Source organism: Neltuma alba, unplaced genomic scaffold (genome assembly GCF_004799145.2).
Source record: "Neltuma alba isolate B1F8T4 unplaced genomic scaffold, ASM479914v2 tig00013730_pilon, whole genome shotgun sequence".
NCBI classification, from domain to species: domain Eukaryota; kingdom Viridiplantae; phylum Streptophyta; class Magnoliopsida; order Fabales; family Fabaceae; genus Neltuma; species Neltuma alba.
Window position 1 is genome coordinate 185,437 of NW_021637878.1, and position 17,501 is coordinate 202,937.

Sequence of the window (17,501 nt, forward strand, 5' to 3'; positions counted from 1 at the left end):
GAAGTTTTAAAAAAAACTGAAGTAATAATATAGAATAATTATGAATAATATAAAGTAATGTATATTTAATTTATGTTTTATATTAATTAATATAATTAACTTCACGAACTTTTAATATGCTCTCCATATATTTGGTATAATAAATTGAAGAAAATAATGAACATCAAATACATCTATTAATAAACTATTCAAACAACGGTTATTTTCTTAGTGTAATATAATTCAAATCAAATTTTAAATTAATTAATTTAATCTCAAAATTAAATTTAAATTTAAATATCTTGAAATAAAAAATCAGAGGGGATTTATACAGGAGTATATCTTACCATACAAATATGAGAAAAACAGGAAAAATCGTTCATTTCTCCGAAGCCGGCTTGTGAGCATACGACGACAGCCGGAGGCTATATATAGAAGATCCTCCCGTATCCCGTTATTCGTTCACTCCCGGACGCTAGCCCTCCCCTCGAGGAAGATCAAATCCCTGGGTTTGCGAGGTTAGTTGAGTTTCTCAAACCCAAAACCCTAACAATTTTCGTACTTTTCATTGATCATTCTTTCGAGACTGAACGCGCTCTTCCTTTTATTTGTGGGCTTTCGTATATAGCGGCTGTGAAGTTATTAGATTTTGGTAGAGATTCTACTGTTTTCTTGTTTTGCGTCATGGAATTCGATGGGTCCTTTTCTTTGTTGTCATCGATTCTTTTTGGGTCTTGTTCTATTACTTCGTTGATTTGGTCACTAGCTGTTCCTTTAGTTTCGTTGCTTACAGACTATGTTATTTTTCGGTCCTTAAAGGTATATGGCCACTAATATGAGAAGGAGAGGTCTATCATGCCAAGGCTTTACTATAAGTAGCCTCCCTCTTTCATCTTCTCCCTCATACTGAGGAGAGTCGGTCTGTTATTCGTCTAACCGTGTATTATTATTATGTTTAATAAAAATCGGTCTTCTTACCGGTAAAGAACCTATATGTTAAGTCCGGGCTTTTACGTGCTCTTTTAACAAGCCCTTCCCAGTGAGTAAGGAAGCAGTATAAGGTTTAAATGAAAAGAAGGAACTTGATTTTATTGGGACGTCGCTTGGCTCCCTGGTTATATCTAATATGTAAATCCAATGCCATGTTTTTTAAAGTGTGAGAAGAATGTTTTTGAAATATGCTATTTATCTTCCTTTCTTCCCAGGGATGATTTGAAATGGATACAATTATGTCATGTTATATAAGCATTTCGATCTCAACTAGTTCTCAGTAGTTATGTCTTGCTATTTTAGGAGTGAGAATGGCTTCAAAACGCATTAATAAGGAATTGAGGGACTTACAGAAGGATCCTCCGGTTTCCTGTAGCGCTGGTACGCATCGAAATCATCTTATCTGAATTTTTGTTTCCTTTTGTTTTACTAACTTACAACCTAGCTTGTGTGCGCTGTAGCAGCCATATGTTGTGCTGTGCATAGTATAACCAATCACAACCAAAATTTATATTTACTATGATTTAGTGGTAGTAAGTTATGTATTGTGCATATCATATGTACAGGCCCTGTTGGTGAAGATATTTTTCATTGGCAAGCCACAATTATGGGCCCAGCAGACAGTCCTTATGCTGGTGTCTTCCTGGTGAACATCCACTTTCCCCCAGATTATCCATTCAAGCCACCCAAGGTAATTAATTCACAATGCTTAATTTGATAGAGCTCTATGGACTCCTTATCAATCAGCTAATGCAAGTAGTCTAGTTAGTTTTTTCCCCCCGTTACACATACACGCATTAAGTTTTGCAATATGAGACGATTCTCGTTTAGTAATTGGTTGTTTTGAACAGGTTTCCTTTAGAACAAAGGTAGATCACCCAAACGTTAACAGCTATGGAAGTATCTGTCTTGACATTCTGAAAGAGCAGTGGAGCCCTGCTCTTACAGTTTCTAAGGTATAATGCCTTTCTATATCTCCATGCAAATCTCCCTTAAGTTTTGTCAAAATAAAATGTACAAACCTTGATTTGTGGTGAGTAATGGAATGATGCATGCAGGTGCTGCAGTCAATATGCTCACTGCTCACTGATCCACCCTTCGGTGCCTGAGATTGCTCACATCTACAAGAACGACAAAGCCAAATATGAAACTATGGCCCGTTCTTGGACTCAAAAATATGCCATGAATTAGCTTAGCCCTTCCCCCCGGGGCGGGGGGCCGGGGGCTTTTGCTCAAAAACAGTTAGTGCTTCGCGCTATCATCATTTCGTAATAATCCGTCCAAGCTGTATGAATGTTGAACAACTCTCTAGCCTTGTAGCTATTGACTTCAATTTCAAGCGTTTATTTTACTTTTGTGTCTGGTGGTAGCCTCTATATCTTCTCATCATTAATTACTAAATGTGGGATCCATGTGTTATATACTTTGATTAAATAAGCTTTACTTTTATGGTTTATAAATAATAAGATATCCTGTATATCATAGATATATATGTGTATATATATTTATATATATTGATTCTATAGTAGCTCAATCGTTTTCTGCTCATTTCGCTGAGTTCGAGTAAAAAAAACTCAGAAGAGTCTTGTTTCAAACAAAGCGGGAATGGAAGATTAGTCGTCGAGGATACTTAAATCTCTGGCATTATGAACGCTTACAAAGAAGAAAACTGTAATTTGAACGTATATACATAATGGCTTTGGGCACATCCGCCGCCTTGTTAACGTTCCTCGGCACCCAAGCATCAAACTTCTCAACATCCAAGGCTTCAAAACGCAAGGCCAACTTGCACCCGAATCACACACTCTTCCCCCAAACCCGATCGCACAGAACCTGCAAGCGCTCCACCGTTTCCTCATTAGCCACATGCACAGCAAGTCGCATGTCGACAACATTTCCTCCTCTTCAAATTTTCAAAAGATGGTATTGCATTCCTACAAAGGATCTCGTCACCATTGCAATGCGTGCCACATCCACAACCGCCAAAGCCTCTGGCGATCAGCGAGATTGGACGAGGCTCAGTTTTACTCTGTTCGAGTTGTCTTAGTATTCCTCTCCCTGGTCCTTCTTGTCACTGTCCTGGCATATTGTTACATTCTTAAGAGCGCAAAGGTCAGCTTTAAAATAGTATTCTTTTAAGATGTTCGGTTCTTGAAGTTATCCAATTGAGTACCCGTTGTCCTTTTTAGTTGCTGAGAAGCATGAGTCCTGAGGAGTGGGCGAGGTGTTTCGAATATGAGGATTCTGGTTTTTGCTTGAGCGACTCTATAATATTAAGGCATGTGAGAGACATTCTGAGTGTTCTTTTTCACTGTTAGTGACCAGATTTATTCTTGGAAGTCAAATGTCACTTGATCACCGAAGTTTTTTCTCGCCTGATATAATACCATGGATTTTTGCTTCTGAATTCTTTGTTGTTTCATGTTAGTTTAACTGTTGTTGCAGAAACAAAATAATCACAATTATAATGATGAGACCGATGATTTAAGGGGTGATTCTGATTTTCGTACAAACGTATCAAGGGTAGGGAGAACTAGTCCTTGAGTTAGGGAAGAGCTCTGTGGGACGTGGCCGGGGCTGAAGGCATTGGGATAAAGATGATAGGAGAAGGGATGAAGATTAGAGTCAGGAAATGATGGAACAGGCCAGCGGTGGTTCCAGGAATGAAAATGTTAATAAAGATGATGTCTTTTGATGATGAATCACAATACACGATGATTCTCATGCAGGCTTAGGTCAAAGAGGTGTTGGATTGTATAATAAAGCTGGACACTACGAATAGAAAACGTATGAAGCAAAGTATGAAGGGAGAACCTCTCTTTTTTAATGGAAACATGAATTTCACATTAATATAAAAAGTAATAACATATAAAGAGTCGAGGAGAAATTGAGCATCCCAAAGAAAGTATGAAATATGCCACAGAGGATGGATATCAAGCGTAATGATCTTAGCATGAGATGGTTTCATGTAAGAACGTCTCATGTTGCTGATCTGGACAAGAAAATTGCAGCGGCTGACATAGATGATGATTATGATGACTTTTTTAATTTAATGATGCTCAGGTTGAAGGCTGTGATGATAGTAGAAATATGAAGGAGGAACATCCTAATTTTGCACTAAAATCCAATAATGAAGTTCATAAGGCCTCCCTTGACTATTTTGATGCCGAAACCAAGGATGATGTTGTTGCAGAGAATGCTGAGATGGCCTCCTTCCCGAACGAAAAAAAATTCCCATGATGTAAAACCAAATGCTCCACACGTAAAGCCTCATTAATGGACAGCCAATCCGTAAACCACCAGTAAAAACAAAAAGAAAACCCAGGCGTCGAAATTTCAGGTGAATACATATTCCCTATTTGTGTTCTTAGTTTATTTCCTAGTCACATTCTCTAAGTACTAGCAATGCCATCTCTGCAATGCAACTTCCAAAAAGATTAGTAATTCTGTGACCTTTAGATAATCATACAATTATTCTTGTACAGAAGGCAAAATTTGTTATTTTTGTGTGTGTCTGTTTTGGTTAGATTCTGCCCCTTACGTTGTTGAGCTCCATTGAAGAACTGTAATTTTCAAGCACCGTCTTTTGGACTGTTTATAGCTGTCTTTATTTTTTTTTCAGAACACCCTTTCTTACATAATATAGAACTAGTTTTTGCTTTAAGAATGTTGTTGCATGATAATATTTTCTCTATTGCTTGCTTGACGTGTCCTGTGACTATTCTCCAGGATTTTGCGAGATGAAGTTGTTAAACTCCACTTCAAAGCTCGTAGAGCCCCAAGAATGTCAGAAGTTTACGAGATTGAACTTGCAGTATACAGATTCAGAAGAGAAACCCCTTGGAGAGAAAAAAAAAAAGAATGGATTCCCAGATTTGCAGGCCAATCAGAGCTCGGACGAGAGGGAAAAATCATTTTGGCACATGATCAGAAAATAAACTGTGGCTTTGCTAGAGGTCCTGAAGGGTTCCCTAGCCCGGGTTTTGACTTGGCAGAAGATGATGCAAGATATATTAGCCAGATGCCACGTGGCTATGATTTCTAGCATATTGGGAAATTATGATCGCTTGAGGAGATCGACTAATAAAATGGTATTGGTTACACCCTCTGTGATCTCATTTTCTCGGTTGAAGAGCTGTCCGTAAGGCTAAGAGAGAAGGGGAAATCGGTACCCTCTAAACTTGTAATTTGCCTTGCACTATTGGAGTGGAAGTTAAAATTGACTCAAGGGTAATACTAGTAACTAAATCCTATATTAAAGACTGGAAGTAGTATTTTATTACGTCCATCAACAAATTAAATGGTTTCTCATCTTTTCCAAATTTGCATCTCCTTATAACATTGATTGTTCTTCTCGTTCAAAACTATCGTAAACAATCTAGCTGATGTTAAATAGACCAAAAAGCACGTCTGTTGAAAGTGAGGGATGTTAAGCATCAACCGAAGATTGAATTACATTTCTCGAAATGTCTGTTGACCATACCTTGAAGGATCAATCACACTTCTGCCTTGTATTTTGGGGTAGGCTCACCATATAGGCTGAATCAACATCTTGATCTTATTTAGTCTTTAAAAACTGGCAATTGTGCAAGTTAGTCTTCCAAGATCAAAGTGAACTAATTAGTTGGAATATCGACGAATTAATGAATCATGGTTTTGATTGGGTTGATTTATACACCCCACCCTCATGTTTTTTGTGTATCAGCAGATAACCAGTAAATTCCCAAGAAATATGACTACGAAAATAAAGCAACACTGAGAAAATGAAATACCGATACAGAAAATCTTATTTATTTTTAATCAACACTCCACACAACAATAAAAGGAGACAAACAAAAACAGTATGATAAAATACACTGCACAGTATGCTAGGTTATCGACCAATCCCAGACTCTACCCTTCTATATATCCATATAAAAACACTTGATAAACCATGAACAGTATGTTGTATGAACCACAGACCCATGATGTAGCTTATTTATAAAATTCCATGACTCCTAAGATATTGGACAAAGCACGACAAGCAAGCTTGAAGCCAGAAAAGCCAGCTCTTTTGCACAGAATCTCGAATTCCTTCTCAGTTCTTTCCCTTCCGCCTCCTTGCAGCATCATTACACTGTCAGAGGCTAAGGTATTTTGCAGACTGGCTGATTTCTGGATCTTGTGGCATCATCAGGTCTATTACTATCACCTTCCCACCTTCCTTCAATGCTTCTCGGCAATTACTAAAAATTAAAGTTGCACGCACTTCTCATCTGACCAGTTATGAGTTGTTCCCTGTAATGTGAATGTAGCCGCAAATTATTATTAACGATCCCAAACTGAAGCATCTATATGAATAGTTTAGGATCGCAGAGGAAAATTAATTCAGATTTGTTACCTTAATCATTATAGCTTCTCCTTCTGGTACACTCTTGAACATGTCCCCTCCTACATGTGTTAGTCCTTCAAAAGTTACGTGTAGGATTTTGTTAGTATCGATCAGCGACACCAGATCTGTGTTGGTTAGGTGGAAAAAGTAGCCTAGGTACCTGGGAAGTGAGGGGCATCTTGGACGACATGTGGCAGGTCAAAGTTGACACCCTGCATGCAAGGATACTTGGAGATGATCATCTTGAGGCTTTGACCAATACCACCAGCCACGTCCACAAGCTGAGATATGCCTTCGAACCCTTGGTACACTTCAGAATCTTCTCCATGTGCAGTGCAGATATTTCGGCCATTGTCCTCTGAAACAAGTTCTTCAGCTCTAAGTCCTTCTCCACGTACTCGTACATCCTCTGCCCATTCACTTTCTTAAATATGTCCACTCCTCCGTCTAGAACCGCCTCCTTGCAGTTTAGCCTACACGTACATATCACAGTAATATATTTCGTGTGCTTGTTTGTATAACCTAGAGGGAGTCGTTGAATTTAATTAATGACTCACCAGACTCGAGCCATGTATGGGTGGTAGGACAGCTTGTGGAACAAGGAAGCCCAAGTGGGAGAACCGTCCTGTTTCTTGACGAAGTATTTTCCGGTGGGGGACAGTCCATACAGCTTCTCTATGCTTCCGTCTTCGTTGGAGCGAGCAGAGAAAGTGAGGACTGAGAAGCTCACCAGAAAACGAAGCAGGCGATCGAGTTTTGATATGGAAACCTTGGAGGTCAGAACAGGAAGCTGAGAAGCAATCTCAGACACAGAAACAAGAGCGCCGCCATTGTTGGGGCTTCCCTTTGCGATGATATCAAAGAGGTCTAGATCACTGGCTGCGTTTATGGCAGCTGGGTATGTGTGTCCACATGCTAGGATCAAGGCTTGGATGCGAGCATGACCTTCATCGTGATCTTCATGACCATTGTTTTGATGAATCTGAGTGAAGCTCATCATCTTTTGGCCTTTTTTTTTTTTTCTGTTGATAATAGGGAATGAAACAGCTTTACTAAGAAGCTTTTTGAGGTTCTGGTTTATATGGCTTGGAGCTAGATTGAAGTTGCAAGCGTTCTATATATAGAGTGCAATTAAACAGAGTTATCAGAAATTGTACTTTTTATAATCCTTAATATAAAAGCTAATTGACTAATTTGAATAGATTAAGAAAGTTTGTTAAGTTACTTATTTATAATAATTAAGTGTTATCTTTCCTGAAATATCCTTACTAATTATATATATTAGTTATAACTATTATTTAATGGAATCTTTTAATATGTATAATTACTATAAGGATTAATTTGAAAAAATAAATAAATATAAAAGATAAAGTGAATTAGAGTCTTATGTTTAGAACCAAATTAAAAGTCAAACCAGCTCTTATATTAAGGATCGAATTGATGATTTATTTTGTCAAAATAAACTTTTACTTAGATTATATTCTTACACGAGTTAAATTAGATTCTTAAATGTCGCAATATTGATTTAATAATATCAGTATCATTTCAAGAATTAGATTGGATTGGGCACTTCAATACGTAACAAAGTCAAAAAAACTGAATACTAACGAGTCTAATTGGATGCGTGAGGTATTGGTGTCTTGCTATAACTATTAAATACGACAACTTAATTTAACCTTATTACATTTAATCTAATTAATTTACGAGAAAGATGAAGACAAAACTAGAAGTTGATCAAATGAACGAGTGATAATGACTCAACAAAAACTAAATACTGCTACTAATTAGTTGTTTTGGATAACAAATAAATAATCGGAGAATTAATTTTCCGCTTATCGAGATAAAATAATTATAATTCTTTTAAAAAGTAAAAAAAAATTAAATTGGTCTCAATAATCCTTGATTCAACGGGTGATGTCTAATAAATAAAATAAAAGATTGTTTTACCAAAAAATAGGAGACCGTCAAAGTTTGAATATTATGTTCTGGTTAAAAAAAAGTTTTATTTTTTATTTGGTAGACATCATCCATTGAATCAGCAAGGATTTTTTTTTTTTGGAGAAAGACTGAATCAAGGATTATTGACACCAATTTAGTTTTTTTTTTCCATAACATTTTTAACAGAATTATAATGATTTTATCTCCACTGTCAAAAGGAGTTAGTCATTATTACTCAATTTAATGGAAGGGTATATAGCTTTATGAAGAAGGCAATGTTATATTTTTTAGCGTACCATAATAATTATGAATTTGGATAATACGAGATGAGAGTTAGATTGGGACAAGTCCGGACGGGGTAGAATAAAAAAGAAAAGGCTTGAACTTTGAACATACTAACTCCAGTCCTAAATATGAGAATTAGTTGATTAATTTGAGTAAATTAAAGAAATAAGTTAAATTAGTTATTTAAAATAAATATGTGTTGTCTTTCCTAAAATATCCTTACTAATCAAGTGTATTGATTAGAAATATCATTATTAGAATGACTACCTTAAGAAAAGACGTATAAATATGAGAAAAAAACAAATTAGAATCTTGTATTTAAAATCAAAATAAAAATCAAATAAAAACTTATATTAAGGATCGGAGGTAGTATTAGAATAAAATAAAATCTCTTTCCCGGCTCTTTACCAAGTGACGAAGTTAATTACTGTAGCAGACATACAAAGGCGATATATCGCCTTTTGCCCACTAGCACGCTATCAAATTAAGCCGCTCTTAGTGCCTTTATTTTTGGCATCATTTAATACGCCATACTTGCTAGCTAGTTTTCATTTGGATCTCTTGCACACAAAAAAATGGTGATACTCTAGTCCTTTAATCAACACGTGACCTTTTTGGGATTCACGACTTTGATATATTATATTTGTAATGGTTTTTGAAGGATGGCCCAAAGTACTCATAATTCATAGCTTTCTTATAAGAAATCCAAATGTCTTCCTTCGTCGTTATTGTTTGGGCATATAAAGCTCCACAGGAAAATAAATTGTTAAAAGATTCTTCAAATTTAACTTGCTATTAATAAACTCCCTGAAGAACTTATACAAAAGCATACCTGATCAGTTAATTTGATTGGTATAAATAAACATTGCAAGACTCGTCAGTTTTTCTTCATCCCATGCTAGTTTTGGGTTACCAATAAATCTTTACAAGCTCTCTTGTAACATTTACCAATCAAGCTTAAAAATTATCTTCTTTTTTTTTTTTACCAGAAAGCTTAAAAATTATCTACAACCTATTATGTGTGTTTTTTTAATAAGGTTTTCAAATAGTCTTTTAGCTAGTAATAAGTCAAGTTCAGGACAATTAATAACTATTTTTCTTGTCCGGGATTTCTTTATAATTTTCCCTTATTTTTCTTCATTTGTTTTCATGCCATTGTGCGTTAAATCCAAGTCCTAGATGTACCTTTTCATTTTAGGCATTAATGACGTACCACCTCCTATTCTAAATATAAAAAAATAAGTTAAGTTAGTTATTTATAATAAATAAAGATTATTTTTCTCTTAAAATATTTTCGCACATCAAGTTAATTGGTTAGAACTACTATTATTAAAATGACTAGCTTGAAAAAAGAAGATAAATATAAGAGATACAATATATTGAGATCTTATATTTATAACTAAAATAAAAATCAAACGAAGTGTTATATTAAGAACGGAGGTAGTATTAGAGAATGAAGCAAAATAAGAATTTTTACCAACCAAAAAATAATAAGAATATAATTACCAAGACAAGTAATCATAATTACCAAATGCCATAGAAAATAGACAAACTTCAGTTACCATGCGCTCTATTTTCTAACACAAATAGGGGCAATACATTAATTTTGTTTATGAAGAGAAATATAATTATTTTATGCGGAAACTAAGCTTTAGTCATAGACGACAAGACTACTAAATTTCAATCAAACTGAAATGCCCGTAAGACGATAAAATTTATATAGGGGAAACTTTCCAAATTATTAATATATATCAGTGTAAAGAACAATTCGTTATATTATAGTCAAAACATAAAATGATTTATTATGGTGTAAATCATTATATTAACTGTCATGACAAATGCAGGTGAAGTTCTCTTACCTTATTAGAGTATTTTAATTTAAAAGTCAACAGATCCTAATTTAATTTATACAGGACATATATTATTATATATGTGTATAATATTTTTTTCAATATTTCGTTTTATTTAGAATAATAGATTAATTATTTTATCAAATTCAACGGTCCCTAGTATAGAGAAATATATGCCCAGAACTCGGAAGTTTTAGCTATTCATACTGGTCAACGAAATACTTCATTAATTTTGTAGTTTCCTCTCTTATTAATTCCTCGTACAAAGCTTAATGGCTAATAATATAAATAATCGTATAATATTTAAAGAAATTTAGTCTCTGTTGCTTGTGGAGAATACTCCTGAATTCCTGATAAATTTTAAAGGAACAAATTCTTCTGTGTTTGAATAAATATTTATTTTTGACCTTCAAAATCATTGAATAACGTTGAGTCTTAGGCAACGGATCCTAGTTTATTTTACATCCGTCATTTTGCTATTTTCAATTATTTTCTTAGCCTTTCCATATACGATTTGTGTTGAATAACACTTGTTTCGTGTTGTGGGGGTTTGAATCATCCTAATATAAAAATGAATAAATTTTATAAATCATTAAATCATGAAAACTAAATGATGAAATCATGTCACGTGACGTGATGTATATTTATACATGTTGACATTTCAAGGGGGTGTTTGGCAAAACCAAAACCTAAGTTTCAGAAGTACTTTTGCAAAACGAGATAACATCCTCCATATTCGTAATCCGTAAAAGCACTTCTGAAACCATGGTTTGGTTTCTATCCAAACACCCCTCAAGCAGAAGGAAATGTTGGTCCATATAATGCTAATTAAAGGACGAGTTTAATATGCAATATGATATCAATTTTGCCTCCGGTTTTCAAGATCTTATGACGCCTATCATTTTGGGAATTGTCTGATATATGAAAAAGTCAAGCCAATTAATTAATCACTGCATATTGTAGAAGTGATGTATAGTATCTTTTGTTACCTCAAAGGCCTCAAAATATCAAATAAACCATCAACACCTTCGAACACAGCTTCTGTTCAAGCTTGCACTAATTTTGAATACCAAAAATTTAGCTCCTGAAAAATCAGCACAACCATATATCATCAATACTATATACAGTATCTTTTCATCTCAAGAGTCATCAATGACCAATGCGCTACATTCCTAGAAGAAGACCTGAAAAAGCAGGTTAATGGTGTGAACTTTAGAGGGTGTTTATATAGAAACCAAACCATAGTTTCAGAAGTGCTTTTACGGTTTACAAAGTAAATATGTAAAGGAGTTTGCCTCGTTTTGTAGAAAAGTGTTCTGAAACTATGGTTTGGAGGTTGTCAAATACCCTTTTGAGTGAAAAGTTTGCATAGCTAATAATCTTAGAGTGAGTCTGCACCAAAGAAAGAGGTAGCAAGCTAATTAAGTATGTGTGTTTGTTTTTGTGTGCCTTTAGTTTGATGGATTCTTGTTCCGACCTTGTTACCATTGATTTAGAACTATTTCTTCTTATTGTAATAAAGTTTAAGTGAATTGGAATCTCCCTTCACATTAGGAGTAAGATTTAAACTCACGACTTTATGATTTATAAAACGACTCGTTATTAACTAGACGGTTGATTTGGAGTTATATTATGTACGAATCATATATGCTCAAGATTTAATAATATCAACCATTTTCTGTGGCGATTGTGGTTGAAGGATTGTGGTTGAATGGTAACTTACCCCTACAGTTCATGAGACCCTTTTTTTTTTTGTGGAGAGAAGACTCTTCATAAAATCTAATAAATTATTCATGACACTGTCTTTTTTCACTCTCCCTTTCCAATTTAACCAGAATATTTAGATCATTTGATAAGTTTGTAAAATATAAATTAATCTGAATTGTTAAAATGTAATCCCAACGAATGAATGTACGGTGGGAAAAACATACTGAAGAGAAACTGGGCTTGTTTCGTCACTGAATCAAAGAAACGAGTTTTATTTTCTGTTCCCTTCTGCGCCGGTTTGAAGAAAGATCATTGTTACGACTTGGGCTGAGGCCTAGAGCCAAAACCATCGGGCTCTATCTCAAGGCCCAACAAGAGAAATGACCCACTATCACCCTGAAACCCAAAATATCCTGAACCAAAATTGGTTGGAACAATTATAAATAGGTCCTTTAAATTTTACTTATTACTAATAAATCTCAACGGATCTGTGTATAATTTGGGTTTTATTTTTTTAAAAAAAACACGTATGCTTCTATTCATAATGTGATTCCACCACAATGTGAGACTACTCATTACTCACTATTAAGAATATTAAATATCATCCTTTTTAATCAGTTATTTCGCACACGCATGTGTTGGTTGTTTTCAAAGCAAACATGCTTTTTTCCCTAAACATCATCCATTATATCTGTTAATTGTGATTAGTTTAATTAGATTCAAACCCTACATGTTAGCCTCCACGTGGAAAAATACTATTAGAAGAAAGGACTTACTTGATGGTTGCTAAGTGCTAACCATCAAATATTTAGATGTCATTTAAATTTTGAACCAATAAGTAATAATTATTAATCATTAAATGAGGCCTCACTTATTTGATGGTTAAAAAAACGTCATATAACAATGTTCCATTTTGGTCGGTATGTACGTTACTGTTGCCTTTCAAGCGCCCCCTGATCGTTGTAAAAAACAAAAAGCAACATTACAATTCTAGCACATCCAAATTAAAATCCAATAAGTATATAAATTAACCTAAAATCAAAACTCAATGACGTAAAATATTATTACTAAATTAGATGTCCAATTAATCCAAAACCTAGTTACTAGCTAAGTGCCCAAGTATTTAAACCAATATCCAAAATAACACATATAAGTTAAAAATTTTCGAAGGACTTGTAAAAAGTGAAACAATAATTAAGAGCTTTGGAAGAGTTAATTTCTATACTAACTCGAAGGTCAACTAAAGCCAGGCATGGGTGATTGTTTAGGTTAACATAAGTTCATCCAACCAACCACTGAAATGGAATTTTGTTTGCGCATTGAGTTTAGATTTGTTGTGATAAATTAAACATCGGAAAACTGTTTTTGGAGGACTTCTCTAATAGCAGTATATAAGTATAACGGCAACCAGATTTTAAAACCAAAATTTCAAAGTCTATGGAAATTTTTTAATCAAGTCAAGTTTTCTTTCTTCTTTTTTTAATCCCCTCTCAGCTAATCAAGTTCCACTTGAAGTATTGATTAAATCAAACTCAAATATTAAATTATTCTTAAAGAAAAATTCCTGCGAAGGGTTACTTACACTACCTTCGGTCTTAATTATAAGATATGGTTTGTAGACTACAAATGAGATCTTATAATTAGGACTGAAGGTAATATTTTGTAATAGTACGCAAGGTAGTTTCTATCTGAAAGCTAAATTCATTGTTATTGCGTACAAATTAATTATGTAGGTGGAATATTCTATAAGAGAGGGGGTCAAGTGGTAGAACACATGATTAATGAAATAGATCAAGTTGTGGCTGCTCTAAATTAATTATTAAAAGGATAGAGAGATTCCTTCATTTTTCAGTTTTTATTTTTTGAACTCCCAAAGAAAAATTCAACATGTTTATGTGGGGAGCACAATATTTTAAAAAACCGGGGTTAGGAGGTTTCACGTGGGTAAGCCGTAGCTGCACCCCCAACCGGTCTTCAGTAATTTTATCTTGGGTTGAAGATTTACGTGGTGGAAAATAATTCTTGACGAGCACCAGCCTGTTAGATTGAATGGTAAGTGTAAGCGTATATTAAAGGGGGGGAAAAAAGGGCAAGTGGAAGCAAAAAGAAGATTCCAAGGATCCGAAGCAGATGAAGAAAAGTAGAGAACACGAGGCTTAGACATGGAAGCAGGAAGACCGATCTACGTAAACCTCATATAAAGTTAAATAACCAGAGGTATACTTTAGCTAATTTCTTTTTGTCCTTTTAATAATGTCATCGAGTGTAAGGCCAAATGGTAAATAATTAGCTGCCAAGAGTCCCAAGTTCAATATATTCCAGTCCTTCTGTATCCCATTTAATCGAGGCCTTATTTAAAAGAAAATATGAGAAGTAATCAAAATGCATTGAAAAAAAAATAAACCTGATAAACTCGAAAGAATAGTACAGTAGTCAATGTAGGTAGAGGAATATGATTCGAGTATTATTTGATAGGGTCGCTTACCTTAGATCAGAAAGTGTATTATAAATCGTACCGATAACAAATTCTGCTTTAATAGGGTCGCTTACCTTAGATCAGAAAGTGATCACCTCCATTGCAAGTAGTAATTGATTAATGCCCCAGGATTATTGAAATAAAAAGCGTTAATTTATTCCGAGCCAGTACGACTTTTAATTTCTATATAAAAATATATCTCACAGGGTTTGAACTTTGAACGCCTTGCACGATCCAGTTACACTATAAATAACCCCCACAAGTACAAGACTAAATCAGGCTGTGTGAAGCTTTAGGCTAAAGAACTGCTCTCATATTTATAACCGTCCATATATAGCTAGAGAAGAAGCCAGCAAGCTAAGCTAAGTATGAGCCCCACCATGGAGAATAATCATGAATATGATGTTTCTCTTGATGCTATGATGCTGGCAAGTGCCATGGTTTACCCCGCAGTGTTAAATGCTGCCATTGAGCTCAACCTGTTTAAGATCATTGGAGAGGGAAGCCCTAAGGGCATGTCACCCTCTGAAATTGCTTCAAAGCTTCCAAATCCACATGCTGACACGGCTCGCCGACTCGACCGATTGCTGTGTTTGCTGGCAAGTCATTCTGTTTTGACTTGTTCCTCCAAGAAGCTTGACGATGGTACCACTGAGAGGCTTTATGCTCTTTCTCCTACCGGTAAATACCTTGTCCCCGATGAAGATGGAGTCTCTTATGCCTCAGTCTCACTATTAAGCTACCATCCAGCTTATATCAAAGTTCGGTAAGTTCTTCATGTTCTTTTCCATATGCAGGGGCTTTAACTATATATTCTTCTTTTTAACATTTTGTTGGTATATGGTGTGAATATATCACAATAATGGCAGGGAAAACATCAAGCAAGTGATACTGGACGAGGAAGAGGACCTGTTCAAGAAAGTTCACGGGATGTCCATGTTTGAGTACATGAAAAGAGATGCAACCTTCGAAGCTCTTTTCCACAAGGCAATGGCCGATCTTTCATTCATGCACATGAAGCAGATCCTTGAGAAATACCAAGGATTCGAAGGAATATCAACCCTTGTTGATGTTGCTGGTGGCATCGGCCAAAGCCTGAAAATGATCGTCTGCAAGTACCCTTCAATTCAGGGCATTAACTTTGATTTGCCACATGTTGTTCAGCATGCCCCGTCCTACCCAGGTAAATATATATCCTTGATGTTTAAATCGCATCCTTTCCAAAACTCATCGGGTAATACAATATTTCCTTCTGAGCTAACATTTATGATTTTCCTCGGATTATATATTAAAGGAGTCAAACATGTTGGAGGAAATATGTTCGAAGGTGTGCCGGAAGGTGATGCCATAATGATCAAGGTGAATATAGTTGGTTCAACACAACAACTTCACATAATAAATCCAGAGTTTAAATTTGATAATGATAAAGCTGTACTTATATTTGTTTTGTTGGATGCAGGCTACAACTCATAACTGGGCAGATGACAAGTGCATACAAGTTCTGAAGAATTGTCACAAGTCCCTCAAGGAAGGTGGGAAGCTTATTATTATTGACCTAATAATGCCGGAAGCACCAAATGCAACCGACGGGGATAAATATGTTGCGATTCTTGACAACGTCATGTTTCTGCAAGCTGGTGGGAAGGAAAGAACCGAGAAAGAATTGGAAGCACTGGGCAAAGCTGCTGGCTTTTCTAGCTATCGCGTTGCCGCTCGTGTTTTCTCATCTGCTTTGGGAGTCATTGAGTTCTACAAACAAACCATGTAAAAGCGAAGTTTTGGGTGTGATATTGAAGGGAGGAATATGATTTTTGAATAAAGGATCGCGTGTTGTGTGTAATACAGACAACATATGTGTGTGTGTGTGCATGAAAAGTTTGTCTTTTCTTCATAGTGTTGAATTTTGTTCTGATGTAAGTTACAAGAAACAGCTTACTGACTTAGAAGTATTGTTATAAATTAATATATTTATAAGTTATGAATAATGCGAGACACAATTTGTAGACTTTGTACGATACATGAGTCTTGCACATCTAATTGAATGAGCTTTTGCATATTAATTAGGAAAAATCCAAAAAAAAATTGAAATTTCAAAATTAATCCCAAATCAGTTTTGTTTTCCACAATTTAATAGCAATTGATTATACTTGAAAAACAAATGACAACACATTTTTGTCAGAATTCTTAATTTGATATTTTGAAATTTAAATTTTTTTGGAGGGATTTTTCCCATTAATTGGTTGTTCAAATAAAAATATTTTTATAATACACAAAGTAAATAAAAATTGTTGAGTGACCTGGGCAAATTATTGAGAGGCGATAAATTTCCTTGAATATTTAATGCAAACGGAATATTCAGATAAAAATGGGAAGGGGATATCACTATGGACAAAACAATCCCCGAGTAAAAAAGAGTCAATGGTGTTGAATTTATAAATTCGTGCTAAATTAGATGAAGTCCAGAGAACAAAGAGGCCCATAATGAAGATCAGAGGGAAAGCGGTCGGCCGGAGCCTGGAGGTGTTGCCGCCGAGTAATTCTTGCAGGAATTAGCAATAGTACTGTGTGATTCTGATGATGATGATGTGCATTTAATTAGGATTGACGATCAGCTCTCACCTGTCATGGAATTGTGTCCAAATATATATACATGCATTACAAGTTTTCACTTAGAAATCTCTGTGGATTAGAGAAGGCCATGAGTGAAAGCAACTTCTATGATACTCTCAGATTTACACACAGCACAAGAGTCCACTTTGTCTCATCAGTTTCATTCCACTTGAACGGTTTTGAGAGAGAAGGATTAACGGATATCACAGTACAAACTTAAAGGAGTTAATTGGAAAAAAAAAATCTCAGGGGCTTGATTCAAAATGAGAGCGGCAAACTATAAGAATCTTCAAAT

General features: G+C 35.1%; 2 protein-coding genes and 1 pseudogene across 2 annotated transcripts; 2 read left to right on the plus strand and 1 right to left on the minus strand.

Moving 5' to 3' along the window:
• The first annotated feature begins 346 nt into the window (after positions 1 to 346).
• LOC114738961 (ubiquitin-conjugating enzyme E2-17 kDa-like) lies at positions 347 to 2,339 on the plus strand (annotated as a pseudogene).
• Positions 2,340 to 6,162: 3,823 nt separating this feature from the next.
• On the minus strand, positions 6,163 to 7,356 carry LOC114738959 (isoliquiritigenin 2'-O-methyltransferase-like). The gene is made up of 4 exons (XM_028927023.1): positions 6,898 to 7,356; positions 6,501 to 6,813; positions 6,350 to 6,414; positions 6,163 to 6,246 (listed from the first exon to the last, which is right to left on the minus strand). The coding sequence occupies exons 1-2, from the start codon at positions 7,338 to 7,340 to the stop codon at positions 6,579 to 6,581; spliced, it is 678 nt and encodes a 225-aa protein (XP_028782856.1). The 5' UTR covers positions 7,341 to 7,356; the 3' UTR covers positions 6,163 to 6,246; positions 6,350 to 6,414; positions 6,501 to 6,578.
• Positions 7,357 to 14,891: 7,535 nt separating this feature from the next.
• On the plus strand, positions 14,892 to 16,570 carry LOC114738965 (isoliquiritigenin 2'-O-methyltransferase-like). Its single transcript, XM_028927029.1, has 4 exons — positions 14,892 to 15,362; positions 15,466 to 15,779; positions 15,891 to 15,955; positions 16,056 to 16,570. The coding sequence occupies exons 1-4, from the start codon at positions 14,965 to 14,967 to the stop codon at positions 16,362 to 16,364; spliced, it is 1,086 nt and encodes a 361-aa protein (XP_028782862.1). The 5' UTR covers positions 14,892 to 14,964; the 3' UTR covers positions 16,365 to 16,570.
• Positions 16,571 to 17,501: the final 931 nt, after the last annotated feature.

Coding starts and splice junctions, on each gene's coding strand:
- LOC114738959 (XM_028927023.1), bottom strand. CDS start 7,340: ATGATGAGCTTCACTCAGATTCATCAAAACAATGGTCATGAAGATCAC. Junction 6,814..6,897: donor CCATACATGGCTCGAGTCTG/GTGAGTCATTAA, acceptor ATGTACGTGTAG/GCTAAACTGCAAGGAGGCGG.
- LOC114738965 (XM_028927029.1), top strand. CDS start 14,965: ATGAGCCCCACCATGGAGAATAATCATGAATATGATGTTTCTCTTGAT. Junction 15,780..15,890: donor GCATGCCCCGTCCTACCCAG/GTAAATATATAT, acceptor TATATATTAAAG/GAGTCAAACATGTTGGAGGA. Junction 15,956..16,055: donor GTGATGCCATAATGATCAAG/GTGAATATAGTT, acceptor TGTTGGATGCAG/GCTACAACTCATAACTGGGC.